This window comes from Sorex araneus, chromosome 6 (genome assembly GCF_027595985.1).
Source record: "Sorex araneus isolate mSorAra2 chromosome 6, mSorAra2.pri, whole genome shotgun sequence".
In the NCBI taxonomy this organism is placed as follows: domain Eukaryota; kingdom Metazoa; phylum Chordata; class Mammalia; order Eulipotyphla; family Soricidae; genus Sorex; species Sorex araneus.
This window is the reverse complement of record NC_073307.1, coordinates 97,786,433-97,814,408: the sequence shown is the minus strand read 5'-3', so window position 1 is coordinate 97,814,408 and position 27,976 is coordinate 97,786,433. Positions and strand designations below refer to the sequence as shown.

Genomic DNA, 27,976 nt, shown 5'->3' with positions numbered 1-27,976 from the left:
GGAAACCCCGTCACTCACTCAAATACTAACGAGGCCAGAGAGATGGGACCGCGCGGCCACTCGCCTTGTATGTGGCCCACCCACTTCCTTCCTGGCTGTCCACCTAAGGTCACTCCCCTAGAGTGACGCCTGAGCAGGGACGCAGGAGTGTCCCTAAACCATAAACAGGGACGCAGGAGTGTCCCTAAACCATAAACAGGGACCAGAGAAGCTGAGGACCCGCCGGTAGCCGCTGGCCAGCGCTCCTGCTGGCCTCCCCCCGGGCTGGGAGCCGCTCTGCCCGGCGCTGGGGTGGTCACCAGGCAGAGGGGACAGCCCCCGTGCCCGCTGGAGGGCGGGGCGGGGGTCCGGGAAGCATCGCGGGGCGCCGGCTGCCCCGGGGGGCCGGGAGGAGCGGGTGGCGGCGGGCAGGCAGGCCCGGGGCTCGTCCACTGCAAGCTGGCCTCGGTTTCCAGCTCCGCTGGCCGGGAGCGCGGGGTCCCGCCCCCGGGGCGGCCGAGCGCGGGCTCGTACCTGGGGCCGCGGGCTGGAGGGGCGCGGCGGGCGGCGGGCGGGCGGGGCGGGCGGGGCGCGCTGACCCCGCCCCGGGCCTGGGGGGCGGCGCTCCCGCCCCCACCGCCGCTGGCCACTGGCCTGCGCTGCTGTCCGCCCGCCGCGGGAGCCGGAGGTACCGGGGTTCCGGGCGGGGGGGCTGGGGGGACCTTCGCTGCGCGCCCCCATCGCCTCCGCGCCGCTGCGGTCCGAGGGGGTCCCCGGGAGCCCCGCGCGCGCGCGCGCGGCGGGCGCGCCCGGTGCCCGGGGGGCCGGCGGGGTCTGGGGTGCGCCGTCGCGTCTAGGGGGCGCGGGGAGGGCGCGGCGGTCGGGGATGGAGGGGGGCGTCGAGGGGTCCCGGGCGCCGCTGGACGTCGGAACCGGGGAAGCCCGAAGCTCCCCGCGGGGGAATCCGGAGCCGCGGACCGCGGGCGATCCACCCCCCCTGCCGCGCCCTTCGCTCGCTTCCCCTCTCCGTGGGGGCTGGAGCAGCTCCTGGCCGGGCAGCCGAGTGGCCACCGCCCACCCCCACATCTCACACCCGGTGGGAGTTCCCAGCTGCTTGTCTTGGGAGAGGAGTCAAGAGCCGTCTCCCCCCTCCCCGTGTCCCGCACCTCAGCCCCCCCCCCAAAAAAATACCTGCGTGAGTGCGTTCTTGGGGGCTGCTCCTGCTGGCTCTTCCTGTGGCGCCTCCCAGCCCCGCCGTGTGCCTCACTGTCCCCCCCAGGGTCGCGCTTGCAGAGGACGCCTCCTGGGTCCTCTGCGCCCCTCTGCAGCCAGGCTGGGTTCCAGAAAGGAAAGAGATGCGCTCGCCCCGGGCAGGGGCCGAGTGGGGTCCCCCGCACCCTCCCCACATCTGCCCCAGCCACTGTCACCGCATCAGGCCCCAGGAGGCCCTGTGGTCAGGCTGCTGGACCGCGGTTCTCATAGGTCTTTGGAGGGAGGAGGGGAAGAGAGGCTGGGGGAGGCAGTTCAAAGGGCAGGAGGCCGCCCTCAAAACCCAGAGGAGTCAGGTGAACTGAAACTAAGGAAGGAGGAAGCCCCTTCCCTCTCCCCCCACCCCGGAAGCAGCTGCCCCCTCCTTCCTCCAGCCTGGCCAGGGGCGGCTCCTCCACCCACCAGCCCCCGGGAACACACCCCATCCGGACCCCCCCAGCCTTTCCTCTCCAGCTTGGAGACCCCAAGGGGTGAGGAAGCCGGGAGCCCCAAAGCTGGGAGCCAGCCCCACTCCCCCAGACCCTCGAAGACTGTGATTTACTAAAAAATAAAATGTATGGGTTGGGGGGAACATATTTGAATCACTTGGAATATACCTTGGGAAATTCCTCCCCCAACACACACACACACACACACACACACACACACACACACACACACACACACAATTATGCTCCTTTAATCAAACTTTTTTTTTTAGCTTTTTGGGTCACACCCAGCAATGCACAGGGGTCACTCCTGGCTCTGCACTCAGGAATTACTCCTGGCAGTGCTCAGGGGACCCTATGGAATGCTGGGACTCGAACCCGGGCCGGCCGCATGCAAGGCAAACGCCCTCCCCGCTGTGCTATCGCTCCAGCCCTTAGTCAAACTTTTAAAAATGCTTTTTCACGTACCCGACCCCATCTACAGAAAATGCCCCATTTCCCCACCTCTCAAGCAGTTTATTCCATTTCTGTACAGCCCCCCGCCCTGGGAAGGGGTGCAGCCCTGAGCAGGGAATAAGGCCTGTTCCAGCCCCCTGGGCCAGCGCCCCGCGCGCGCGCGCACACACACCCACACACACACACACACACACACACAGATGTTCCCAGCTTATCTCGTGTTGCATCATGTTTAGTTAATGGAGCTGATTTGACATTTCGGGTTTTTAAAAATCCATGTCTATCCGGCCATTAGGTCCCGTTACGCTGCGCCCGTGAGCACGCTGATGCTCGGCCAGGCCTTTCCTGGAAGGGGCAGTTACCTGGCTGGCCACTCGGGCGCCCCTTGCTGCCCGGGGCTGTTTCCTCGAAATGCAGCAGGGCCCAGCGCCGGAGCGTGTCTGAGCGCCTTGCTGGGGCTCCGGCTGCCACCGAGTCGGCCTTCCGTGCCTGGGGCTGTGCCTGGTGCGGGAAGGGGGTGGGGGGGATCTCCATCTCGGTTTGCGTTTCCTCATCTCTGCCTTTCCCAGGAGAGCCAGGCAGGGAGCGGGGGCCGGGTGAGGGTCCCGACTTGGCTCGATCTCCATGGAGAGGAGGTTCCCCTGCCATGGCTGGCTCTGTCCCCAGGGGCCCCAGCCCGGGGAGCAGCAGGCGCTGCCCATCTGGGCGCCCGGCCTCCCACAGGGATCCCAGGCTCCCTGCTCTGCCCCGGGCTCTGCTTGGCTCCCGGCTGGCCCCGTGCACCGCGCCACTGGGCCGGGGAGACAGCATTCCTTCTGGGTGGGAGCCCGAGCCCGCCCTCTCGCCCTGGCATCCTCCTTCCCCACGGCCTCCCGGCCACACCTGCGCTAGCGCTGGGAGTTGGAGCACAGGCCATCAGCACAGGCTCCGAGAGAGGTGAAGGACATTGTCCCCACGTGGACACGAGGCCTGGAGGCGGCCACTGTGCTTTCGTTTGCTCCTTCCAGAGGCCTTTTGTGTTATTGCTCTGTGTTTGGGGGGACCTAGCGGTGCTCAGGGGCTTACTCCGGGCTCTGTGCCCCGGGATCACTCCTGGCGGGGCTGGAGGCTTCCATAGACCGAGGTCTGAGCACGGTCTGCCATCGCTTTGGCCCCTCCTCTCACGGCCCCTGAGCCCACACTTTGGTCCCATTGCACAGATGAGCAAACTGAGACTCAGAGTCGGTGCCACCTGGCTTGCACGCACTCACCTTCACCAGCACAGGTGACTGGAAACCTGGCCCTGCCTCAGTTTCCCTGACACTGCAATTGTTAAAAGAGTGGTGGAGCCGGGCGGCTGGGAGGGGCGGGAAACGTGCCCATTGTTGATTGGAGAGCCCCGTGGAGGCCCCTGGAACCCAACCCAGGGCCCCACACCCGCTGAGCACCTGCGCTGCCGCCTGAGTCGCATCCTGGCCTGGCAGGGGGACACGGTGCAGGGGGACGGCACCTGCTTCCCAAGGCGCCCCCCCCGCCACGGGCACTCGGTGACCCCATCTGGAACCTCTCGGTGTCCTTGTACCCTTGACCCCAGCTGCTGCGAGGCCTTGAGGGTGTCTGCGGGGCAGGGGCGGCATCCCTGGGCAGATGAGTCAGACAGTGGGCAGAGGCAGAACCTGCTGGAGATGGGGTGCAGCCTGTTGCGGGCATCGGGTTTCAGGCGGTGGCCTGCAGCCCTCACTCAGCACTCGGTGGGGGGGCGTGTCCAGGACCCGAAATCCGGCAGTGCCCACCCCACCCTGCCGGCTTATTTTCCTGTGAAAAATTAAGCAAGGGCCAGAGGAGCCAGCACGCCCTCCCTGTGCCCGCACACCCTCTCCTGAGCCCGCACACCCTCCTCTGATGAGGATGACCTTTGTGTGTCTCCTGTGTGTCTGGAGTCTCTCAAAGGGCTGCTGGCCTGCTTTGGGGGCGGGGGAGGTCTGGGTTTGACCCCCCCTTGTCACGTAATGCCTGAGCGTCCCCAAGGGTGCCGGGAGTTGCCCTCCAAAACGAAAGGGCAGAAGCTGGAACCTCCGTTGGCAGCCTTCAGAGGACACCCCAGTTTTGCCCGGCTCCCCTCGCGGCTTAGTCACCGCACGTTCCGGGGTGCACGCTGGGCGCCGTGTCTCCCTAAGGTCACGTCTCATCCCGTCCAAAGTGTTTCCGGCTTGGGGCCCTCCGTGAGCCGGCAGTTCAAGGTCAAGTTCATCCTGAGGACCCTTCCCAGGAACCCCATTTTCTAGCGTTGGGGTGAGTGCTATCCCCCACCCCCCTTTTTTTCTTTTTGGGTCACACCCAGCAATGCACAGAGGTTCCTCCTGGCTCTGCACTCAGGAATCACCCTTGGCGGTGCTCAGGGGACCATATGGGATGCTGGGAATCGAACCCGGGTCGGCCTCATGCAAGGCAAACACCCTACCTGCTGTGCTATCGCTCCAGCCCCTATCCCCCACCCCTTTGAGGAAGCCACGAGTGTTTCTGGGGGCCAGTGTGTGCAGCCCGAGACCCCCAGTCTGTCTGTAAGGAGACCCCCGGGGAGGCTGTCCTGCAGGGCCTGTCCCATGGTATCTGACCGACTCTTCCCAAATAGATGGTTAAGAATTTCCCAGGAGGGCCGGATCGAGAGTGCAGTGGGGAGGGCGTTTGCCTTGCACGCGCCTGACTTGGGTTCAATCTCTGGCATCCGACATGGTCCCCCGAGCACCGCCAGGAGTAATCCCTAAGCGTTCTTGGGTGTGGCCCAAAAAGCCAAAATAAATAATTCCCAGGTGGCGGGAAATGTGCACTGGTGAAGGGCTGGGTGCTGGAACACTGACTGAAATTCAATCCAGAACAACTTTGTAACTGTATCTCACTGTGATTCAAAAAAAAAAAAAAAAATCCCTGTGCAAAGGGGACTGGAGCCAGAGTCCCCGCAGGGACGGCCTTTGCCGGCACAAGGCAAGCCCAGGTGCCAGCCCTGCATCCCATATGGTCCCCCGGGCCCGCCAGGAGTGACTCCTGCCAGGTGTGGCCCTAAGAAACAAAACAATAACGTGATCATGCACGGCGAAGGCAGAGAACCACTGAAACGAAACAATCATCATCCCTGAGGCAGGCCTTTGGGAAGCGGAGGAGCGAGCAGTGGGAATTCCCAGAAAGTGAGGTGCTGTGAGGGGAGGGGGTCCCCAGGGAGAGGCGGGCACTGACGGCTGGGGAGGGTCGGGGGGGAGCAGAGTTCGGCTGTGGCGTGAGGTGGTCCGTCCCCCTCTGTCCCACGTCCCCATCTGACTCATCCCAGTGGTTAATGGCCGTTTGCTGTCCCCACACGTCCCCTCCCGGGGTGCAGCCTCAGAAGTGGCCAGACCGGAAACTCTCCTCCCGACGCTCTCGCCATGGTTGGTCTTGTTGCAGTGACCAAGAATCAGGTGCCCGGGAGGCCAGAGCCACGGCACAGGGTCAGGCTTGACCCCGACACTGAATGTGGCCCCCAGGACTGCCTGCAATAAGGCCTGAGCGCCACTGGGTGTGGCCCGAAAACCACGGCCCAAGAATCCCCCCTTCTTGGGTCTGGAGTGATAGCACAGCGGGGAGGGCGTTTGATTGCACGGGGCCGACCCGGGTTCGAATCCCAGCATCCCATATGGTCCCCTGAGCACTGCCAGGGGTGATTCCTGAGTGCATGAGCCAGGAGTGACCCCTGTGCATCGCCAGGTGTGACCCAAAAAAAGCAAAAAAAAAAAAAAAAGAATCCCCCCTTCTCCCGTGCGCTCCTGGGGGGCCGTGCAGGGCGGAGGGGGGTGGGGTTGGACAGAGCAGGGCTCCCCAGCAGACGCCCTGGGCCTGGGAGGTTTTGTGCGGCTCTGGGGACGGCAGAGAGCGGGGCTGTCGGGACGGGCCGTCAGGGGTCCGGAATCCAGAGCACTGGCGACACGTGGGCTATGCAAGGGCGTTCCCCTGGCCAGACAGGGGGTAGCCTCAGGGTCCAGCTTTCCGCAGCTGGCACCGTGGAGGTCCAGGGGTCCTTAGCCGAAAGCCAGAGGCGGTGACTTCATCTGCCCCCAAAGCCAAGGACTTCCGAGGCCGGGCAGGGGGGGAGGCGGGGGGAGACCCTGTGGAGACATTGGCCTGAAAGGGTCAAGGTGCCAGAACACAGAGGGCGGGAGCTGGCCTCGCATGTGGCTGATGTGGGTTCGAGCCCCAGCATCGTTTGGTGCCCTGAGCCGTGCCAGGAGTCGCCAGCCCTGAGCACGGACCGTGTGGCCCCAAAGCTAAACAAAATAGACAAGAAAAATGGACCCTGGGGCTGGAGCAATAGCACAGCGGGGAGGGCATTTGCCTTGCACGCGGCCGACCCGGGTTCGATTCCCAGCATCCCATAGGGTCCCCTGAACACCGCCAGGAGTAATTCCTGAGTGCAGAGCCAGGAGTAACCCTTGTGCATCGCCGGGTGTGACCCAAAAAGTAGGAAAGAAGGAAAGAAGGAAAGAAAGGAAAGAAAGAAAGAAAAATGGACCCTGACACCCCCTCTCTGTACTCCAAGATCACGGCGCCACATTTGATAGGGTTCAAAGTCGGAGGCAGCCGGCCTTAGAGGGATGATATACTTTTTGTTTGTCTGCTTGCAGATACGTCTATAAAAAGCACACAGGGCTCAACCTTTAGCAACGTGTTAGCGATCTCTTACAGAAGGGCTTAATGGCCCTGGGGGAAATACAGCCATCTTCACACTCTTTCCTCTCAGGATACCTTTTTTGGTAGCGTTTTTTTTCAGCGGTTTTGCATAACGAACAATACAAAATATATTATTTCGGGGCCGGAACGATAGCACAGCGGGGAGGACGTTTGCCTTGCACAAGACTGACCCTGGTTTGATCCCCGGCATCCCATATGGTCCCCCAAGCACCGCCAGGAGTAACCCCTGAACATCACTGGGTGTGACCGAAAAAGAAAAACTATATATATATATATTATTTCAGCTCTGCTTTGGGGCAGGGGTTGGGGTTCGGGATGGAAACACGGGAAATACGGTAGTGGGAAGGGGTCCTGGCAGTGGGATTGGTGTTGGTGTTTGAATATTAAATTTAGTCAAATACTGGGAAGGAAGGGAGGGAGGAAGGGTGGGAGGGAGGAAGGAAGGGAGGGAGGGAGGGAGGGAGGGAGGGAGGGAGGGAGGAAACTGGGCTCTGGGGCTGCTGAGTCCCGGGGTGTTTGATTTGAAGGAGCCTGGGCCCTGTCCTCTCTGGTAACCTCACCCGCTGCAGGACAATTGCACTTTTGTTTATTTTGGTTTGGGGGCCACACCCCGATGGGATCACAGCCCCATCCTGCCAGCACTTGGCACTCGGTGTCCATCTGCAAAGGGCATCCTGCTCGCCCCAGAGCCCAGCGTGCCAGCCTGCAAGCAGCCCGGAGATGCCGCCAGGACCAGCTTGTGCCCGGCCTCAGAAGGTGCCAGGGCGTCAGAGCCGCCTGGTGTCTGCGTCCCCGGAGCCGCCCTGTGGCCAGGGGCCTTCCCGACCTTTGCGTAGGACCTTGAGTGTTGCTAATCTTTGGTGACTGCAAACATCCATGACCGAGCCCATGTCACTTGCCCCGGAATCAAGTGGCCGGGTGGGGCTGGCGGGAACTGAGGACACTCTGATGCCTGTTTCCTCACAGCATTGTCAGGGGGGGAAAAAATGCTGCTAGAGTTGAAGGTTTTTTTTTTAACTTTTTATAAAGTTGCTCACAATAATTCATTACATTTAATATTTAGGGGCTGGAGCAATAGCACAGCGGGGAGGGTGTTTGCCTTTTCACGGCCGACCCGGGTTTGATTCCCAGCATCCCATAGGGTCCCCCGAGCACCGCCAGGAGTAATTCCTGAGTGCAGAGCCAGGAGTCACCCCTGAGCATCACCGGGTGTGACCCAAAAAGCCGGAAAAAAATTAATATTCAGGGGCTGAAGTGATAGCACAGTGGGTAGGGTGTTTGCCTTGCACACGGCCGACCTGGGTTCGATTCCCAGCATCCCATATGGTCCCCTGAGCACCGCAAGGGGTGATTCCTGAGTGCATGAGCCAGGAGTGACCCCTGTGCATTGCTGGGTGTGACCCAAAAAGAAAAAAAAATAATATTCAAACACCAGTCCCACCGCCATTGCACTTTGGTGGCTTATGGAGGTACACACCATAAAAGGAAGGGGTGTAAAGATTGTTGTATTTCATCCTGGAGCCGTCGAACCCTTGTACAAGATGTTGAACCCAAACAGAGGTGTGCGACTTTTGATACATCAGTGGGGTAGAGTATGAGAGTTCGCTCCAGGAATTCTGAAATTTAGAAAACGGTTCTAGAGCAGACTCCCTGGTGGGGGAGGCCCGTGTTGCTCTCTCCCAGGAGCTCCATTTCAGAGTCTCTGGGTCTTGGCCATTGATGAGGTTGAAGCTTTTTTGCCCGTCCAACAGGAAGACAATCAGGCCTGTCATTAGATCCGAACTGGGCACCATGTCTGGGGGTTTTGGTTATGGGTCTCTCCCAGCAGTGCTCAGGGGAACAGGGGTGAGGGGGTCAAGCCTGGGGCTCCCACATGCAGACCCCGTGTTCCACCTCTGGGCATGTCCCTTGCCCCTCGGCTCATCCTCCTGGTGTGCATGCCAGCTGCCCTCAGTCCGTTCTCTTCGGGGTCTTTGATCTCCCCCCACCCCTCGCCCCCTTGAGGTCCAAGTGTTGTTCTCGCTTTGGGAAGCTGGGTGTTTGGGATCCGAGGCGCATGAGCTTCCTGAGTTGTCCCCCCGGACCCTGACTTCCAGGATGGTGTTATGGGGCAGAGCCTGTCCGAACACTCGCGTCTGTTCCTGTTTTAGGGCTTCTGGGTTTCGTCTATGATTAAGAAAACTCTCCAGGGGCTGGAGCAATAGCACAGCGGGGAGGGCGTTCGCCTTGGCACGCGGCTGACCCGGTTCAATCCCATATGGTCCAGCATCCCATATGGTCCCCCGAGCACTGCCAGGAGTAACCCCTGTGCATCGCCGGGTGCGACCCAAAAAGCAAAAGAAAAAAGAAAACTCTCAGGGCTGGAGCAATAGCACAGCGGGGAGGGCAGTTGCCTTGCACGCGGCCGACCGGGGTTCAATTCCCAGCATCCCATACGGTCCCCTGAGCACTGCTGGGGTGATTCCTGAGTGCAGAGCCAGGAGGAACCCCTTTGCATCGCTGGGTGTGACCCAAAAAGCAAAAAAAAAAAAAACAAGAAAAAAGAAAACTCTCTAATTCTGTGACCACAGAAGAATTCACTTGTATTTTGTTCTAAGCTTTTGTGGGTTTTATTACTGGGGGTGGGGGAGCTTGCAGTGCTGGAGACGGAACCCGGGGGGCTCCACGTGCAAAGCCCCTCCCCGGCCCGAGTCCGGAGCTTCTCTGGGTGGTGTGCCGGGGTAGGAACCTAGAACGTTCTGTGGGTGCCCGCCAGCAGCACGCAGGGGAGACACAAGGCTTCCTTCGTCTCCGAGCTCAGACGATGCCGCTGACATATGGCCGCTCTCTTCCTCCCCGGAGCTTTCCTGCCCGTTTCACTGGACTTGGAGTCAGCATAGAGCATCTCGGTGTGCTTTGAGAGAGCAGGTGCCTCGGCGGAACTGTCTGTCTGTCTGTCTGTCTGCCCCAGGACTGGGGGCTGTCCTGTGGGGGCTTTGAGATTGCTCCAACAGGTGCGTTTGTAACGCAGGCTCCGTGGCTCACAGGGGGGCTAATAGCATTTCAGGCAGCCCACCCTCCCCCACTGTCTGTGACATCCCCCCCGCCAGCTCTCTGGGCTCCCCATCACCCCCGACCCCGGCTTCATAAAGAGGTTGCATTGTTGGGTGATTTCACGATATCAAACTGTCCTTGCAATCCCAGAATTAGCCCCCCGTGATTTGTGGGGGGTTGCTTGATTTGGGGGGTGGGGTGCTCAGGGGCTATTTCTGATACACTGATCAGGGCCACTCCTGGCGGTGTTTGGGGACCACGGGGTGTCCGGCAGAGAGCCACGCCCTTACATCAGAGCCTGCGCCGAGCCCCCGGACTCTGGCCTCGGCACCCCACTGCATTTGGGTTTTGATGCTTTGCTCTTTACGTTGCTGCTGAATTCTCCTCGCTTGCATTTTCATTAGAATCTTAACGATGATATTCCTTTTTTTTTTTTTTTTGGCTTTTTGGGTCACACCTGGCGATGTTCATGGGTTACTCCTGCCTCTGCACTCAGGAATTACCTCTGGCCATGCTCAGGGGACCCTGTGGGATGCTGGGAATCGAACCCGGGTCGGCCGTGTGCAAGGCAAACACCCTCCCCGCTGTGCTATTGCTCCAGCCCCTTAACAATGATATTCCTAATCCTGGTGCAGGATCTGCAACGTTCTGTCTCTCATCCTTAGAGTTTTATTTTTTTTTAAGTATCACATCTGATTAGAACTTTCTGTTATTTACTTTTGCTAGAATTCTCCTCTATAAATAGCACGCCCTGATGCTTTGCTTTCTTAATGTCCCTTTATAATTCTATTTCTTATGTGAAATTGCCCTGTCTAGACCCGCTCTTCCAGGAACGAACTTAATTTATGCTGTTTGTCTCGATAATTTCTTTTGGGTTTTGAATTTAATTTGCAAAGTACTATCTCATGATGCAAATGCTTTTTACCCTTCTCATTGGGGTTCCATTCCCACTGTCAGTAGGGGCCCTCTCCCTAAACCGAGCTCCTTTTCTTTTTCTTTTTGGGTCACACCCAGCGATGCACAGAGCCAGTTACTCCTGGCTCTTTGCTCAGGAATCACTCCTGGCGGTGCTTGGGGGACCATATGGGATGCTGGGAATCGAACCCGGGTTGGCCACGTGCCAGGCAAATGCCCTACCTGCTGTACTATCGCTCTGGCCCCAAGAAGTTAAGACAGATTTTATTGAAGAAAACTTACAAGGATGTGAGGAGTAAGAGAGGAGTATGTGTTCCAAAGGATGCAGGGCTTCTAACCCCAGGGGCTCAAACACACAGCAGATATGCCGTCTGCACTCCCGTGTTCATTGCAGCACTGTTCACAATAGCCAGAATCTGGAAACAACCTGAGTGCCGGAGAACAGATGATTGGATAAAGAAACTATGGAACATCTACACAGTGGAATACTATGCAGCTGTTAAGAAAAGTGAAGTCATGAGGTTTCCTTATAAAGGGATGGACATGAATCAGGAGAGGAACAGATATAGAATGACTGCGCTCATTTGTGGGATTGAAAAAAATATATAGTATGAGACTAACATCCAAGGCCAGGAGAAACAGGGGCCAGGAGGACTGGTCAATGGTTGGGAGCTTGCCACAAGTGTGGTGTGGACAAAGAGAAGTTAGGAAAGAGAAGGGACCAGTACGACAATGATAGTTGGAAACGATCACTCTGAACAAAAACTGAGTGTTTGGTTTTGCTTTTTGGGTCACACCCGGCGATGCGCAGGGGTCACTCCTGGCTCTGCACTCAGGAATTACCCCTGGCCATGCTCAGGGGACCATATGGGATGCTGGGAATCGAACCCGGGTTGGCCACGTGCAAGGCAGATGCCCTACCCGCTGTGCTATCGCTCCAGCCCCAAGAACTGAGCGTTGAAAGGAGATCAAGGGACATCCACGGTAACCTTTCAGTACACGGCAGAGCCTGGCAAGCTCCTCGTGGCGTATTCGATATGCCTAAAACAGCAACAAGTCTCACCATGGAGACGTTGCTGGTGCCCACTTGAGCAAATCGATGAGCAACAGGATGACAGTGCTACAGTGATCTATACTGAGAACCATAGTGCTGGAAAGGAGGGAGGGAGAGAGAGAGAGAGAGAGAGAGAGAGAGAGAGAGAGAGAGAGAGAAGTTCCTCCCACAGAGTTGTGGGGAGGGAAGCTGGAGACATTGGTGGTGGGGAATGTGCAGGAACGGGTGTTGGAACATTGTATGACTGGAACCAGACCATGAACAACTTTGTATCTGAGTATCCCACAGTAACTCAGTTACAACACAAAAGCCAAGGGCTTCTCCGGAGTGGCGGGGGAATGAGGCAGAGACACAGACACACACCCAGGCATCATGTGACGGTGGCTCAATGGAGGTGTTCTGAGGAGGAGGACGCCCACTCCAGGAAGCTCTCCAGGGCTGCACCTGCTAGTTGCTGTACAAGCCTCCTCCATGGCTGCATTGCCCCAGGAGCAGCCCAGGGCCCCCAAAGAGCAGTGCCGTGGGGAGCTGACCAGTGCCTGAGGGCGGCGTGAGAAATCAGTCTTGAGCCTCAGGATTGCCACCGAGCTCCCCGGCCTCTTCCCTGGCCCCTTTCCCACGTCTGCATCCCGGTTTCCGTTGCGTCCGCTGTATCGCTTCCACGACTGAGACTTGTCTGAATCTCCGCGTGTTTTAATCTCCGTATCCCACCACCCCTGTCATATTTTCCTGAAACTGGGGGTGGGGTCTCGGGCCTGGGGCCCTCACAGCAATTCCCGTCTCTACTGTGCGTCTGGCCCTTCTGAGCCACCTAGTCCTTAAATTCTCATCACTTTGCCCAGGAGGACGCCGGCTTTAGTTTTATATGTCTTTTTCTTTTTTCTTTTTCTTTTTTTTCTTTTTGGGTCACACCTGGGCTGGAGCGATAGCACAGCGGTTGGGCATTCGCCTTTCATGCAGCCGACCCGTGTTCGATTCCTCCGCCCCTCTTGAAGAGCCCGGCAAGTTACCGAGAGTATCGCGCCCGCACGGCAGTCTGGCAAGCTCCCCGTGGCGTATTGGATATGCCAAAAACAGTAACAATAAGTCTCACAATGAGAGACGTTACTGGTGCCCGCTCGAGCAAATCGATGAGCAATGGGATGACAGTGACAATGACCGTGGGTCACACCTGGCTCTGCACTCAGGAATTACTCCTGGCGGTGCTCAGGGGACCCTATGGGATGCTGGGATTCGAACACGGGTCGGCCACATGCAAGGCGAATGCCCTTCCTGCTGTGCTATCACTCCAGCCCTTTATGCTTCTTTTTCTTGACACCTTGGCTCCTGGTTTAACTCCGAAGCCACCCTGATCGCTCACGGAGGCCTCCTGACTGACACGGGAGCCGGGATTGGTTTTGGGTGAGCGCCCTGCCCGGCCGGGCTCAGGGCTTCCTCCTGGCTCTGTGTTCAGGGGTCACTCCCGGCAGAGCTCCGAGGACCTTGTGTGGTGCCAGAGATTCGAATCGGGGTGGGTCCCATGCAGGGCAAGAGCCTGAACCCCCTGTACTATTCCACCCCCCCCCACCCCATCCCTAGCTTTGGGTTTGTTTAGCTTTGCTCATTTTGTTGTTGTTTTATTTTGTTTCTGTTTGTTTTGCTTTTTTTTTTTTTTTTGGTGGGGGAGGTGGAGAACCAAAGTCCGTTTCTCGTTCCTCGCCAGAGAGGCCAATGGAGCATCCCTTCCTGTTTGCAGCTTCTCTCCCCTGACCTGCTTTCCTTGGCCCTTCATCGCAGGCCCGAGTCGCCAGGCTGGTCTTTCCGTTCCAGGGACTCCGGGGACGCTTCTGTCTGGTGAAACACGCCGGGTTCTCCTTTGGACAGTGTGCCCCACTGTGTCTCGCTCATGCACAGATAATAAAATTTCTATGGTTTCCCCTTCCTCCCATTCCCCACCCTCCCGCTCTGTCACCCCCTTTCAGCTGCCGCAACTGAGGGGAGGGACTCAGAGGTGAAGCTTTTCTCCAAGTTCAGCTTCAGGAAGTGCCCAGTTGGGGGGTGTTCCTGCCCCTCCTGTTTTGTGCCTCTGACATGGAGAAAATCTTGATGTAACTTGACGTTGGTGGGCCACGCCCCAGTGTCCACCTGGGGGAGGGGAGGTCTGGGAAGTTGCAGGCTTGTGTGTCAGCGACACTGGCTAAAAAAGAACACTGGGAAGAACAGGACTTAACTGGAGCAAAGTTTATGAGTTTTTTTTGTTTTTTGTTTTTTTTTGACGGGGGCGGCTATTGTTTTGTTTTTGGTCCCACCCAGCAGTGTTCAGGGCTTACTCCTGGCTCTGCACTCAGGAATCACTCCGGCCCGGGACCACAGGAGCTTCCCAAGGTAGGGCCCAGGTGAGCTGCGTGCCCGGCAAGCGTCCCCCCGCCCCCCACTATACTATTACTCCAAGCCAAGGGGCGAAGTTTCTGGAACCCCTGTCACAAACTCACCGATCAGGGGCTGGAGTGATAGCATAGTGGGTAGGGCGTTTGCCTGGCACGCGGCCGACCTGGGTTCAAATCCCAGCATCCCATATGATCCCCTGAGCACTGCCAGGAGTAATTCCTGAGTGCAGAGCCAGGAGTAACCCCTGTGCATCGCCAGGTGTGACCCCCCCCCAAAAAAAAAAAACTCATCGATCAATTCCATGTGTTTCCCTTACGTGTAGACCGGATATCACTTAAACCCAATTTCGCATCATGAGAAAGCCGGGGAGCACTAATTGGCCGAGTTATAATTATTTCCAATGATGAGTGATATGGAACACTGATGCCCTGCCCGCTGTGCTGTCGCTCCAGCCCCCAGGATGGATCTTTCTCGCGGTCACCTTTGTACTCACAATCTGCTTAGCCTGACGCCACTGGCACTTGCGGCTCCAGGTCCCTCTCTGCAGCTCTGCTTACCCGAGACTTCGCCCCTGGCTGTGGCTCGGGGGACCCCGAATGGCAGAGTCACCGAGATCCCCGCTCAGCGTGTCCACGGCGTCAGGGATCAGACTCAGGGCCTCTCATGCCTACTCGGCAGGGGCTGGACCCCTCCCTGGGCCACCCCGGGCTCAGACACGTCTCCCATAGCTCCACGCCCGCACTCAGCCTCTTGCTCTCCCCACCTCCTCCCTGCCTTCGGAAATGTTCTGAGCGTCATCTCGTTTCTCTCTTGCACGCTCACCCTGCCTTCCGTCACCCTCTTTCTGCTGTTGATTATGATGTGCTGGCACAGGGCGAGGCCAGGCTCTCTCAGGGCGGCTGCTCCCAGGGCACCTCGCTCCGTCACCGCTTTGTTGGCGGAGCCTCTTCGGTATCTCCCACAGGACCCGCCAGGCCGGGCTGGAGCGGCAGTCCAGCAGGGAGGGCGCTTGCATTGCACACACTGCCAACCTGGGTTTGACCCCCGGTATCCCATAGGGTCCCCTGAGCACCATATGGCCCCAAGCACCAGTGGGCATCTCTGGGCAGAGAAAACCTGCAGTGCCGGAGAGATAGTCCAAGGGTTCAGGTGCTCGCCTTGCATGCTGCTCACCCCAGTTCGAGTCCCAGCACCGCGCATGGTCCCCTGAGCACACCACAACCCCAAAACAGTGTGGTCCGAAGCCCACCCGCACACCTGCAAAAATATGTAAATAAAGATTTCATAAGTCAAATAAAATTCCTTTTGAGATCACGCCCAGTAGTGCTCAGGGCTTATCCCTGGCTCTGTGCTCAGAGGTCATTCCGAGCAGTACTCAGGGAACGTACACTGTTTGAGTAGACCCTGCTTGGGACCAGAGCAATAGTATACAGCGGGTAGGGTGTTTGTCTAGCACGTGGCCAACCTGGGTTCGATCCCCGGTATCCCATATGGTCCCCTAAGCACCGCCAGCAGTAATTCCTGAGTGCAGAGCCAGGAGTAACCCCTGAGTATCTCTGGGTGTGACCAAAAAATAAAAAGACGGGGCTGGATCAATAGCAGAGTGGGTGGGGTGTTTGCCTTGCCTGCGGCCGACCCGGGTTCGATTCTCAGCATCCCATATGGTTTCCCAAGCACCGCCAGGAGTAACTCCTGAGTGCAGAGCCAGGAGTATCCCCTGTGCATTGCCAGGTGTGACCCAAAAAGCAAAAATAAATCAAATAAAAAATAAATTAAAACAAAATAAAAAGACCCTGCTGGGTCCCATCCAGCAAGTCCCGACCCCGTCTCCTTGACCAACTCACTCGGAAAACTTGTGGCTTTAAATGAAGCAATGCAAAATGATGGGATCAGCTACTTGATGGGGGAAAAGACTGCAGTTCCCACAGCATATTTCTGGCCACTAAAACATCACCCAGCTTCTAAATAAAGACCCAAAGTATTTCTAGTTAGGAAACAATCCTCGGTCTTCATTCATTCCTTCCATTCCCAAACCCCTTCTCATTCCTGATCAAGGTCATGGCCACCAGTGCAGAGCTTAAGGCAGATCCAGCCTGAGGAGGGGGGCACACTTCCAGAGCAGGGCTCCATCCTCACCCCAGACCTCACCTGGCCATTTTGGGTGTGGTGGTAGAGAGCAGAGAGTCCCGCTTACCTAGCCATCTTGGGTGTGGGAGGGAACAGAGTCCCACTCACCTGGCCATCTTGGGTGTGGGAGGGAGCACAGAGTCCCACCCACCTGGCCATCTTGGGTGTGGGAGGGAGCAGAGAGTCCCACCCACCTGGCCATCTTGGGTGTGGGAGGGAGCAGAGAGTCCCACTCACCTGGCCATCTTGGGTGTGGGAGGGAACAGAAGTCCCACTCACATGTGGGCAGATACCAGCCCCATACAGAACTTATGCTCAGCTGAGAAATTTATTTCTCTGGAAAGCATAACGAGGGGCTGGACCCAGAGTATAGCGGGGGGGTGTTTGCCTTGCACGTGGCCAAACCCAGGTTCTGTCCCCAACATCCCGTAGGGTCCACGGAGCCCACTGGGCGTGATTTCTGAGTGCAGAGCCTAAAGCAATCCCCGAGCACCAACAGACCCGAAAATAAAAGATTGAAGTATAACGAAATTTTATACTCACCGGCTCTCAGCGGTGACATCGGGAGGGTCGTGCCCACTGTCTGCTGGCCCCGGAGCTGTGCTGAGCACCCCGGGGCCACCCCGATTCTTTCCCAGATGCTGCTGGTGCTTCCACTGCTGCTCCAGGCTTTGAACTTGGAACATGTAGGCATCTACGGGCCACTCTCTCAATGGGCTGAGTGGGGTCTTGGGATGTGGAGGCCCAGGTTCAGTCCCCCATAGCTTCCTGGTTACCTGAGCACCGGGAGTGAGCCTCGAGCACAGATCCAGGAGGAAACCCTGAGCATCACCAGAAGTTCCCCCCCCAAAACCAAAAATAATGCCCAGTAATTCCTCTCGTATGTCTTGGGCTCGCTGGTCTGGCCCGCTGCTCTCGAATGCGGAACCGGCTTTTTCAGTGCAAGAAGCCCAGACTTCCCTATTCTGGGCCTCTGGCTGCACGCGAGCTGCCAGCGTTTATTCTGTCCTTTCGGTTCCTCCCTTTGGAACTCTATTTGTTCCTCGGTTGAGTTCCCTTTACGTGTCGTCTCTCCCGTTCTTTCTCTTGTTCGCTTCTGTTTTTCGGTTAGCTCTGGTTTTCATCACTTCCTTTTTTAAAAAAGACTTTTAGGGGCTGGAGCGATAGCACCACAGGTAGGGCGTTTGCCTTGCACTTGGCGACCTGGGTTCAATTCCCAGCATCCCATATGGTCCCCCGAGCACTGCTAGGAGTAATTTCTGAGTGTATGAGCCAGGAGTAACCCCTGTGCATCGCCAGGTGTGACCCAAAACAGAAAAAAAAACTTTTAATTTTATTTTTATAAAGTTGCACAGCAGGTAGGGCTTTTGCCTTGTACATGGCCAACCCAGGTTCCATTCCTCCGTCTCTCTCGGAGAGCCCGGCAAGCTACCGAGAGTATTCCGCCCGCACGGCAGAGCCTGGCAAGCTCCCCATGGCTTATTCGATATGCCAAACACAGTAACAAGTCTCACCATGGAGACATTACTGGTACCCGCTTGAGCAAGTCGATGAACAACAGGACGACAGAGCTACAGTTGTTCACACTGATTTATTCCAGTCAGTATTCCAACACCAATCCCACCACCATCACATATCCCCACCATCATTATTTCCAACTGTCCCAACCACTATCCATGCCTGCCCCCATAGCAGACCCTAAAAAAACTAATTTTATATTGCTTGTTATGAATAATTCACTGAAAATGATCACAAAAGATTTCCTAGGAAGAAAGCGTGCAAAGGTTGTTGTATCTCACCCTGGAGCCACTCAGGCTTTGTGTAAGAGATTACTCACATGTTGTTGCAGGTTGAACCTTGTGTGTTAATATTCTCTTCATCAAGGCTGGTCGCCAGTTCCTGTACATCCCACCCAATGCGGTGTGTTGCTCCTGGCATATCAGTGGTGTCGTTTGAATGTCATGTGGCTGCATTTGCTCCAAAAATTCTAAAATTTCGAATGGGGCACCAAATCTCTTATTGTTTGGGGGCCAGGCTTAGCAATGCTCAGGGCTACTCCTGGCTCAGTGCTCAGAGGGCCTCGGGGAAATGAACCAGGGTCAGCTGCATGCAAGGCAAGCACCTTCTTTCCTGCCTCTGTCTGTTCCCTTTTTCATCTCTTCTCCAGACCTTGCATTTCTCTTCCATGTTTTTAGTTGAGCTGAAATTACTTTTTCAGTGTGTGTGTGTGTGTGAACCCATGCTATAATTTTGGATTCTAATTTTTGTGTAAATTAGATGATTTTAGACTTCATGGAAATATTGACATTCCTTGCCTTTTCTTTTCTGTCACTCTTCATCTTTGTCTGAATGATGTGTTTATTCCTTTAAAAAATTTTTCCTTCCCCCCTGCACACTTGAATTAGCTGAATTTTCCTGGCCTGGCAATTAACAGGCGGTCTGGGTGGAAATTGGGAGAGAGGCCAGTTCTGGAGGTTTCTCTGCTGAAATTTCTCCTGCTTTGTTTTTGTGGGACTGGATGGTTCCTTTTAACGTGCTGCTTCTCGGTCTCCACCCTTCTGGGTCTCTCTGTCCAGCCTGGCTCCCTTTTAACCTCTGCTTCTCTTTTTCAAAAAATTTTGGTAGAGGGGGCTAGAGCGATAGCACAGCAGGTAGGGTGTTTGCCTTGCACTCGGCCGACCCAGGTTCGATTCCCAACATCCCATATGGTCCCCCGAACACCTCCAGGGGTAATTCCTGAGTGCATGAGCCAGGAGTAACCCCTGTGCATCACCGGGTGTGGCCAAGAGAGAAAAAAAAATTTTTTCTCAGTATAACACCATGATTTACCAAGCAGTTCATAATAGTGGTTTCAGGCATTCAGTGTTCCAACACCAATCCCCCCACCAGTGTGACCTTCCCTGCACCCAAATCCTGGTTTCCTACCCACCACCCCAGCCCACCTCCTTAGCAGGCACACACAAAAAATGTACTTCATATGTTTGTTTCAGTATGAAGGCAAATGGAATTATCAAGAGTTAATGAGGTGCTGGGGTGATAGTACAGCGGGGAGGGTGTTTGCCTTGCATGCAGCTGACCCAGGTTCGATCTCTGGCACCCCATATGGTCCCCCAAGCAACACCAGGAGTAATTCCTGAGCATCTCCAGGTGTAATCCTACAAGCAAAAAAAAAAAAAAAAGTTTCAGGGGCCAGAGGGATAGTATACCGGGGAGTGAGTTTGCCTTGCACAGTGTCAGACCCGGGTTGAATCTCCAGCATCCTATATGGTTCCCTGAGCACCGCCAGGGAGTAACTCCTGAGTGCAGAGCTAGAAGGAACCCCTGAGCATCACCAGGCATGACCAAAAAAAGCTAAATAAATAAAAAATAAAGCAAATGCATTTAAAAAAAAAAAAAGTTCGGGGCTGGAGTGATAGCACAGTGGGGAGGGCATTTGTCTTGCACACGGCCAACCCAGGTTCAATTCCCAGCATCCTACATGGTCCCCCAGCACTGCCAGGAGTCATTCCTGAGTGTAGAGCCAAGAGTAACCGCAGGTGTGGTCCCAAAAAGTAAAAAAAAAAAAAAGTCCCCCCCCCCAGAAAAAAAAGAAAGAATGAATAAAAGTCACCGTTGGTCACTGCCATGTCTCACAGTGGTGTCACTGAAATCATCGAGGCCCCATCGAGGGCTGCTGGGCCTTGCGGGAAGGGGGTGTGCTGCCCGGTTCCTTGGGGGCCCCGAGTTCTCAGCCCCCGCCCGGCTCGGAGGAGGCTCGGCTGGAGCCCGTGCTGCCGGGGTTGAGTCTCGGGCTGGGGCGAGCGGGGATTTCTAGCATGGGAGGTGGAGGGAGGCCGGAACCCGAACCTAGGTCCCCGGGGCCAGAGCAGCAGGGCTGTGGTGGGGCCTCGTACGTGGTCAACCCGGGTTCAATCCCAGGCCCCTCAAAGGGTCCCCTGAGCCCACCAGGAGTGATTCCTGAGCAGCACCGAGTGTCGCCCCCAAAACAAAACAGAGTTGCGGCTTGTGGCGTATTTACTGTCCTTATTTCCCAAGAAGCAGAGAGACTTCCTGGATCCCCAGAGAAAGGCTCCCTCCCCCCAGGGTCCCTCCCCCCAGAGTCCCTCCGCCCTCCAGGTTCTGAGTCACAGCCCATCTGGTCACTCTGGGCACAGTCGTTTCCGGGCCCAGGGACACTCCCCAGCTGAGTCTGGGGTCCGGGCGGTGGAGCTCTCTGGGGCCTGGGCGGGAAGGGGCCTGTGAGGCTGGGCCCGGCCGGAAGCACACACCACCACTGCTGCCTGAACACGGCACCGAACTCTCTGGAAGGTTCTACCGGATGGACCGAGACTGTCCCTTTCACAGGGGCTCCGGCTGGATGGAGATGACACTCCAGCACCCTTTGTCCCTCCGTCCCGTCCCCCTGCCAGCCAGGCGGGGCCCAGAATCCATCACCGCGATGGCCGTGCCAGCTCTGACTCCCTGCGGGGCCCACGGAGGCCTCTGAGGGGTCAGGCCTGTGGCTGGATCCCGAAGGACCCTGGAGAGACGTGTCCAAGAGTGACCAAGGGGCAGAGCCCGCAGTGGTGGCCCGGGAGATCTTAGGCGCAGAGACACTGGGGGCTGGGCACTGGAGTCTAGCTCTAGACCCCTCTGGTCTTCTGTGCTGTGACTTTCGTCAACCAACTGCCCAGGCCCCGTGGCCTCACCTGTGACTGGGGGATGAGCTTCCTTCTCCCCCGACGCCTCTACTCAGGGTATAGCGGAGAACTTAACCCCTAGGCCCTGTGGAGACACATCACTGGGATGGGGGGCTTTGCAGGTTAGCCCGAGGACCTCGGATGCTGGGTTCCCCGAGGGACCATCCTGGGATCCACGATGTTGATTCCCCAAGGGACCATCCTGGGATCCACAGATGCCAGATTCCCCAAGGGACCATCCCGGGATCCACGGATGCCGGATTCCCCGAGGGACCATCCTGGGATCCACGGATGCCGGATTCCCCGAGGGACCATCCTGGGATCCACAGATGCCAGATTACCCAAGGGATCATCCTGGGATCCACAGATGCCGGATTCCCCAAGGGACCATCCTGGGATCCACGCATGTCGGGTTCCCCGAGGGGTCCGGAACAGGGTCCTGGTAAGAGCCCCAGGCCCCGGGCTGGAGCAGTGGCTGAACGTGCCTCCTTGGCAAGCGTGAGGCTCTGAGTTCGATGCCTGGTGCCACCCGAGTGCTCCAGCCCCCTCTGCCCTGTGGCCCCTGGCGCCACGGTAGCAGGCAGTGCGTTCTCCCACGCTCGGCCAGGGTTGCTGTGCCCGAGCGAGCACCAAGACGAGTTCCTGGGAGCCACCCGAGAGTGGGACTTGGGCCACAAGGGGGAGGGGAGAAGGAGCGAAACGGGACCAACCCGAGACCTGAGGGACGGCCCCGCGGGGAAGCGCCTACTGTCTGCGCACGGGATCTGGACCTCACTCCCGACAGCGAGGGGGCAGGACTGGAGTGACAGGGGACATCTGAGGCCACAGGGGGCTGGAAAGGTGAGGGTCTATGTGGGCGCTGGGTCCCAGGCTCCCCCCACCCTGCCCCCCAGCGCCGAGCGTGTCACCCGTGGCCGACACCTGCACTCGTGCCTTTGCCTCTCGCAGCCCAGGAAGCCTGTGGAGACTCACTGCGGGCTCGGGGCCCCTGGGCTGCAGCCAGGAATCCCGGGTGCCGATGCGCCCAGGTTGGGGTTCCTGAGCTGCCCCGCCACCCTGGGGGGGGCCTCAGCAGAACCTCCTGTGTTTATTTTTGGCTCCTACATGGCAGTGCTCAGGGCTGACTCCTGGCTCAGTGCTCAGGAGCTCAGGCACCACAGGGGGTGATGGGTCTGGCCGGGTGCAGGTGCTGTATCGCCTGCTGAACCCCGGTTTTTCTCCCCTGCAGGACCCGCAGGGACTCTGGGAGCCGCAGGGCGGGTGCCCGGCCTGGGTCCATCCATCCCTGCTGCCCCGCGGGGCATGTGAGCCGGTGGGGGCAGAGGCAGCGCCCCTGCTGTGGGCAGGGACATGTCCGGGGCGGCAGGGGCCAGCAGGGGAGGGGCCTTTCTCCCTCTGTCCAGGCACCCCAAGGTCCTGGAGGCCCGGAGAGGGGGTCAGGAGGTGGTGTGTGGACCTGAAATGTCTCTGGGCACGGGCTGGAAGTGGGGGGCAGAGAGGCGGCCACGCCATGCCCGGTCCCCTGACGCGGGAGCAGCTGCGCGAGGCCGTGGGGGGTGGCGCGGGCATGTTTGGGGCCTGAGTCACGGGGCCCTGGGCTGGGGCCAGGCTGGCTCCATACACAGTCGTATTCCTGAGTCCGGGGCGCGGGCACCAAATACGGCCCTGCTTGCTGGGGCCGCCCCGCAGCCTGGATGCCAGTGGGACCCCCTCCCCCAGAGCCAGACCTCCCAGCACCCCGGGGCCGCTCCAGCTGGCAGCCCCAGGTTCCTACTGGGTGAAACATCCTCAGGACCAAAATAGCCGCTCCCCGGGGGAGTTGGGGATGGCGCTCCCGACTGTCACTGTCTCACTGTCGGGGGCTCTGAGGGTCCCAGGCAGCTCATCCAGCCCATTTCCTCCCACTGCTGAGTCATTCACCCCTTCCATCCATCCATCCATCCACCCCTCCTTCCTTCCATTCACCCCTCCTTCCTTCCTTTCACCCATCCATCCATTCACCCCTCCCCCATCTACCCATCCACCCCTCCCCCATCCATTCATTAATTTATTCATTCCTCCCCCATCCATTTATTTGCCCCTCCCCCATCCATCCATATATTCACCCCTCCCCATCCATCCATCCATTTATTCACCCCTCCCCCATCCATCCATTTATTCACCCCTCCCCATCCATTTATTCATCCCTCCCCCATCCATCCATTTATTCACCCCTCCCCATCCATTTACTCACCCCTCCCCATCCATCCATTTATTCACCCCTCCCCCATCCACCCATTTATTCACCCCTCCCCATCCATCCATTTATTCACCCCTCCCCCATCCATTTATTCACCCCTCCCCCATCCATCCATCCATTTACCCCTCCCCCCCATCTATTCACTCATTCACTCCTCCTTCCACCCATTCATTCATTCATTCACTGACCGGTCATCCACTGATCTGCTCATCAGAGCTACTCGTGTGGCTCCTTCCCCCCACACCCTGGTCCATCTGCTGACCCCCTCGCCCGCTGTTGACCGGCCGCATTACCAGTATCCTGCACCATCCTTGACACCTGGCAGAGCATGCACAAAAAATTGCCCGGGGATTACGTGCCAAAGACGTCACGGCGGCAAACCGTGCCAAAGCGCACAACGTGTGAGACGGGGTGCTCTGCTTGGAGAGGCAGGTCAGACTCCGCAGGGTTGGGGAGACGCCATTTTAGGGGGACCCAGCAGAAGAGATCTGGGGAGCGTGGGGGAGTCTGGCGTTGCACTTCGTGCTCGGGGCTTGTTCCCGCAGTGCTTGGGGGAACCGGGCAGTGCCAAAGGCTGGACCTGGGGCTCCTGCCTGTAGACCCCCCAGTGCCCCCAGCCAAAGAAGAGTTCTGAGCAGGAATGGGGGGCTGAGCCGGGGGAGCACCTGCAGATGGAGGGTCCCCAGCGGCATTGCGGGCTGAAGTGAGAGGGGTCGAGATGGTCAGGGCGGCAGAGACTAAACTGTGACGTGGGGCTGGTGGGGTGACGCGAGGGTCTGGGATTTGGCTCATGGGGCATTTGGGGGGAGTCCAGGAGGTGCTTCCAGGGCCCAGGGGCCACTCCCGGCAGTTCTCAGCCAGTCAGACCATTGGTTCAAGAGAAGGCTGCGGTTTCCTGTGCCCTGCGGGTTGGGGTGCCCAGGCCGCCCTGGGGGTGCTGGGACACTCCAGGACTGTGCCTGGCAATGCCCAGGCACAGTCGGACCCGGGGACTGAGCCCTCCTGGCCGGGGCAGCTGCGCTATATCCTGACTCCTGACTTGCACTTATTATGGGTTATTTGCAGGGAGACTGGCTCAGGGCTGACTCCTGGCTTCTGTGCTCCGGGATCACTCCTGGCCGTGCTCAGGGAGCACCATATGGGATGCTGGGAATTGAATCCGGGGCAGCTGTGTGCAAGACGAGCGCCTTCCCCACTGGACTGTCTCTCTGGCCTGAGTTCTGTTTTGAAAGTGTCCCTCTGGGGGCTGGAGCGATAGCACAGCGGGTAGGGCATTTGCCTTGCACGCGGCTGACCCGGGTTCAATTCCCAGCATCCCATATGGTCCCCTGAGCACCGCCAGGAGTAATTCCTGAGTGCATGAGCCAGGAGTAACCCCTGTGCATCGCCGGGTGTGACCCAAAAAGCAAAAAACAAACAAACAAGCAAAGAAAGTGTCCCTCTGGGCACGGCACCGCATGAATGAGTTAAGGAAGGGGTGAGAGATGGAGGGACCCGGGGCTAAGTCCCTTCTGGTCACGTCTTGCCTCCCCGGGAGCCCCTCGACTTCATTTCCGTCCACCTCTCGTCGTCGTGGTCTCTGTTTGTCTGTTTCAGGCAGTGGCGTGCAGGCCGGGGGGTGCCTCCAGCGTTGGTTAAATCCCTTTCCACGGCCTTGATGCGCCTCCCGCGCGGACAGGTCAGCGGGCAGTGGGCCCGGGCGCTTCTCACTGTCTTGCCTTTGCTTGCAGATGGCTGCGCAGGCACCGGAAGTCCGCGGACTGGCCGTCTTGGTGCTGGTGGAGAGGCTCGGCCACTGAGACGGGGGCCCCGTCGCCATGGGCCTCCCAGGCTGGTCAGTGTCCAGGCAGTGACATCATTGTCGGGGTTGCCCACCCTCCAACCCGGGGAGAACAGTGCCGTGGGATGGAGGGAGGGGCCCACAGGAGGATGGGACTCCGTGGGGAAGGCACGTGGGGAAGCCTCGCACGCTCCCAACCCAGGTTCAATCCCCGACACCGCACGGGGTCCCCTGAGCACCGCTGGCAGTCAGCCCTGAGCACCCCTGGGTGCGAGCCCAAAACAGGCACACACTAAGGTCTGCGTGAGGGCCTCAGAGCGGGCAGTGAGGGAGTGAGCCCAGCCCCGCAGCCCGGAGCACTGTCTCAAGGCCTCTGCCTGCTTCCCAGGCCGAGGTGGAATCTGAGCATCCCAGCAGGTCACACAATCTAGCCAGATTCTGTCTGGGGACAGCACCCACGCCTGTCCCCTTGCTCCCTGTGACTGGCCCAGTGGACTTCCTCTGGGGACTGAGGCTCCCTGAGGCTCCAGACCCCCCCCTCTCTGCCCCCTCGTCGGCACCTGCTCGTGTGCGGGGTGGGGGGAGAGGGCATCCCCTCACACCCAGCAGCCATACCTGCCCCCAGTACAACCCAGGGCCTGCTGCCCCCCACCCCAGCCTCCGGAACCAGGACGTGAGCGGGTGGTGTCTGAGCCCGGGCTGCCAGGCTGGCGGTGAGGGAGAAGGCTCAGACCTGCCTGTGGCCACACATTATCCGCTGGGCACTGCCCAGTCCTTGGGGCGCCCATGGTTGTCTCCCAAAACTGGGACCCTGGGGCCAGAGAGCCCGGAGAAGGTGTTTACCTTGCATGCAGCCAAGCTGGGTTCAATCCCAGCACCCCAGAGGATTGCCAGGACTCATCCCTGAGCAGTGCCGGTGTGCCCCCCCCCCCCAAAAGCAAAATAATAAACTTGGAAGGGCCTGAGCAATAGTCCAGCAGGGTAAGTCGTTTGCCTTGCACAAGGCTAACCCAGGTTTGATCCCCGGCACCCTAATGGTCCCCCAAAACAGCCAGGAGTGAGCCCTGAGTACCGCCGGGTGTGGCCAACCCCCCAAAATAATAAAGTCGGAGGGGCCAGAGCCATAGTACAGTGGGTAGGGCGTTTGCCTTGCATGTGGCCGACCCAGGCTCGATCCCCAGCATCCCATATGGTTCCAAAACAGCCAGGAGTGAGCCCTGAGTACCGCCAGGTGTGGCCAACCCGCCAAAATAAAGTCGGAGGGGCCAGAGCCATAGTACAGTGGGTAGGGCGTTTGCCTTGCATGTGGCCGACCCAGGCTTGATCCCCAGCATCCCATATGGTCCCCCAAACTGGCCAGGAGTGACCCCTGAGCATTGCCGGGTGTTGCCCCCAAATCAATAATAATAAATTAATTTTTTAAACTTTACAATAGAGGGGCTGGAGCAATAGTACAGAGGGTAGGGCATTTGCCTTGCATGCAGCTGACCTGGGTTTGATTCCCAGCATCCCATATGGTCCCCCTTGAGCACTGCAGGAGTAATTCCTGAGTGCAGAGCCAGGAGTTAAGCCCTGTGCATCGCGGGGTGTGACCCAAAAAGCCAAAAAAATAAAAATAAAAAATAAATAACCACTGTACAATAGCACAGTGATCAGGGTGGGCACGGCCACCGGCGGCCTCTCTCCCAACGCGGGGGTTGCTTGTCTCTTGCAGACCAGCCGGTTGCTGCCGGAGACCCCGGCCTCACCCGCCGGGACCATGCCCAGGGTCCCCGAGTGCCTGCTGCGGCCGCTCCAGGGCGCGTCGCGGCAGCGCCTCTGCACGCTGCTCCTCGTCAGCTTCAAGTTCACCTTCGTGGTTTCCCTCCTGCTCTACTGGCACCTGGCGGGGGACCCCGGGGGCGGGGGCCAGAGCCTGCCCGCTGACGTGCCCTGCCCGCGCCTGGAGCCGGCGCGCGCGGCCGGGGGCGCGCCCTCGCCGGGGAACATCTTCTTCCTGGAGACGTCGGAGCGCACCGACCCGCACTCGCTGTTCATGTGCTCGGTGGAGTCGGCGGCGCGCGCCCACCCCGACTCGCAGGTGCTGGTGCTGATGAAGGGGCTGCCGCGGGGCAACGCGTCGCGGCCGCGGCACCTGGGGCTGTCGCTGCTCGGCTGCTTCCCCAACGTGCAGCTGCGGCCGCTGGACCTGGACGCGCTGTTCCGGGGTACGCCGCTGGCGCCCTGGTACGCGGCGGTGCAGCGGCGCTGGGAGCCCTACCTGCTGCCCGTGCTCTCGGACGCGTCGCGCATCGCGCTGCTCTGGAAGTTCGGCGGCGTCTACCTGGACACGGACTTCATCGTGCTGCGCAGCCTGGGCAACCTGAGCAACGCGCTGGGCGCGCAGTCCCGCTACGTGCTCAACGGCGCCTTCCTGGCCTTCGAGCGGCGCCACGAGTTCCTGGCGCTGTGCATGCGCGACTTCGTGGCGCACTACAATGGCTGGGTGTGGGGCCACCAGGGCCCGCAGCTGCTCACGCGCGTCTTCAAGAAGTGGTGCGCCATCCGCAGCCTGCAGGAGCGCCGCGCCTGCCGCGGGGTCACCGCGCTGCCCTGTGAGGCCTTCTACCCCGTGCCCTGGCAGAGCTGGCAGCGCTACTTCGAGGACGTGCGCCCTGAGGAGCTGCAGCAGCTGACGCGCGCCACCTACGCCGTGCACGTGTGGAACAAGAAGAGCCACGGCCGCCGGCTGGACGCCTCGTCCCGGGCGCTGCTGGCGCAGCTGCACGCCCGCTACTGCCCCACCACGCACCAGGCCATGAAGATGTACCTGTGAGCGGCCTCTCGGTCACCCGCTGGGACACCACCACCAAGGTGTCCGCCAGGGATGTCCCATCGGCCCTGGGCTCCGCTCCCTCCCAGAGCCCAAAGGGAGGCCCCTTTGGCCAAGCTCCGTCCCAGGGAAGGAAGGTCTCA

General features: G+C 58.8%; 1 protein-coding gene across 1 annotated transcript; it reads left to right on the top strand.

The window, feature by feature from the left end:
- The first annotated feature begins 577 nt into the window (after positions 1-577).
- Positions 578-27,976, top strand: A4GALT (alpha 1,4-galactosyltransferase (P blood group)). Its single transcript, XM_055142420.1, has 3 exons — positions 578-667; positions 24,972-25,075; positions 26,736-27,976. The coding sequence occupies exon 3, from the start codon at positions 26,781-26,783 to the stop codon at positions 27,834-27,836; it is 1,056 nt and encodes a 351-aa protein (XP_054998395.1). The 5' UTR covers positions 578-667; positions 24,972-25,075; positions 26,736-26,780; the 3' UTR covers positions 27,837-27,976.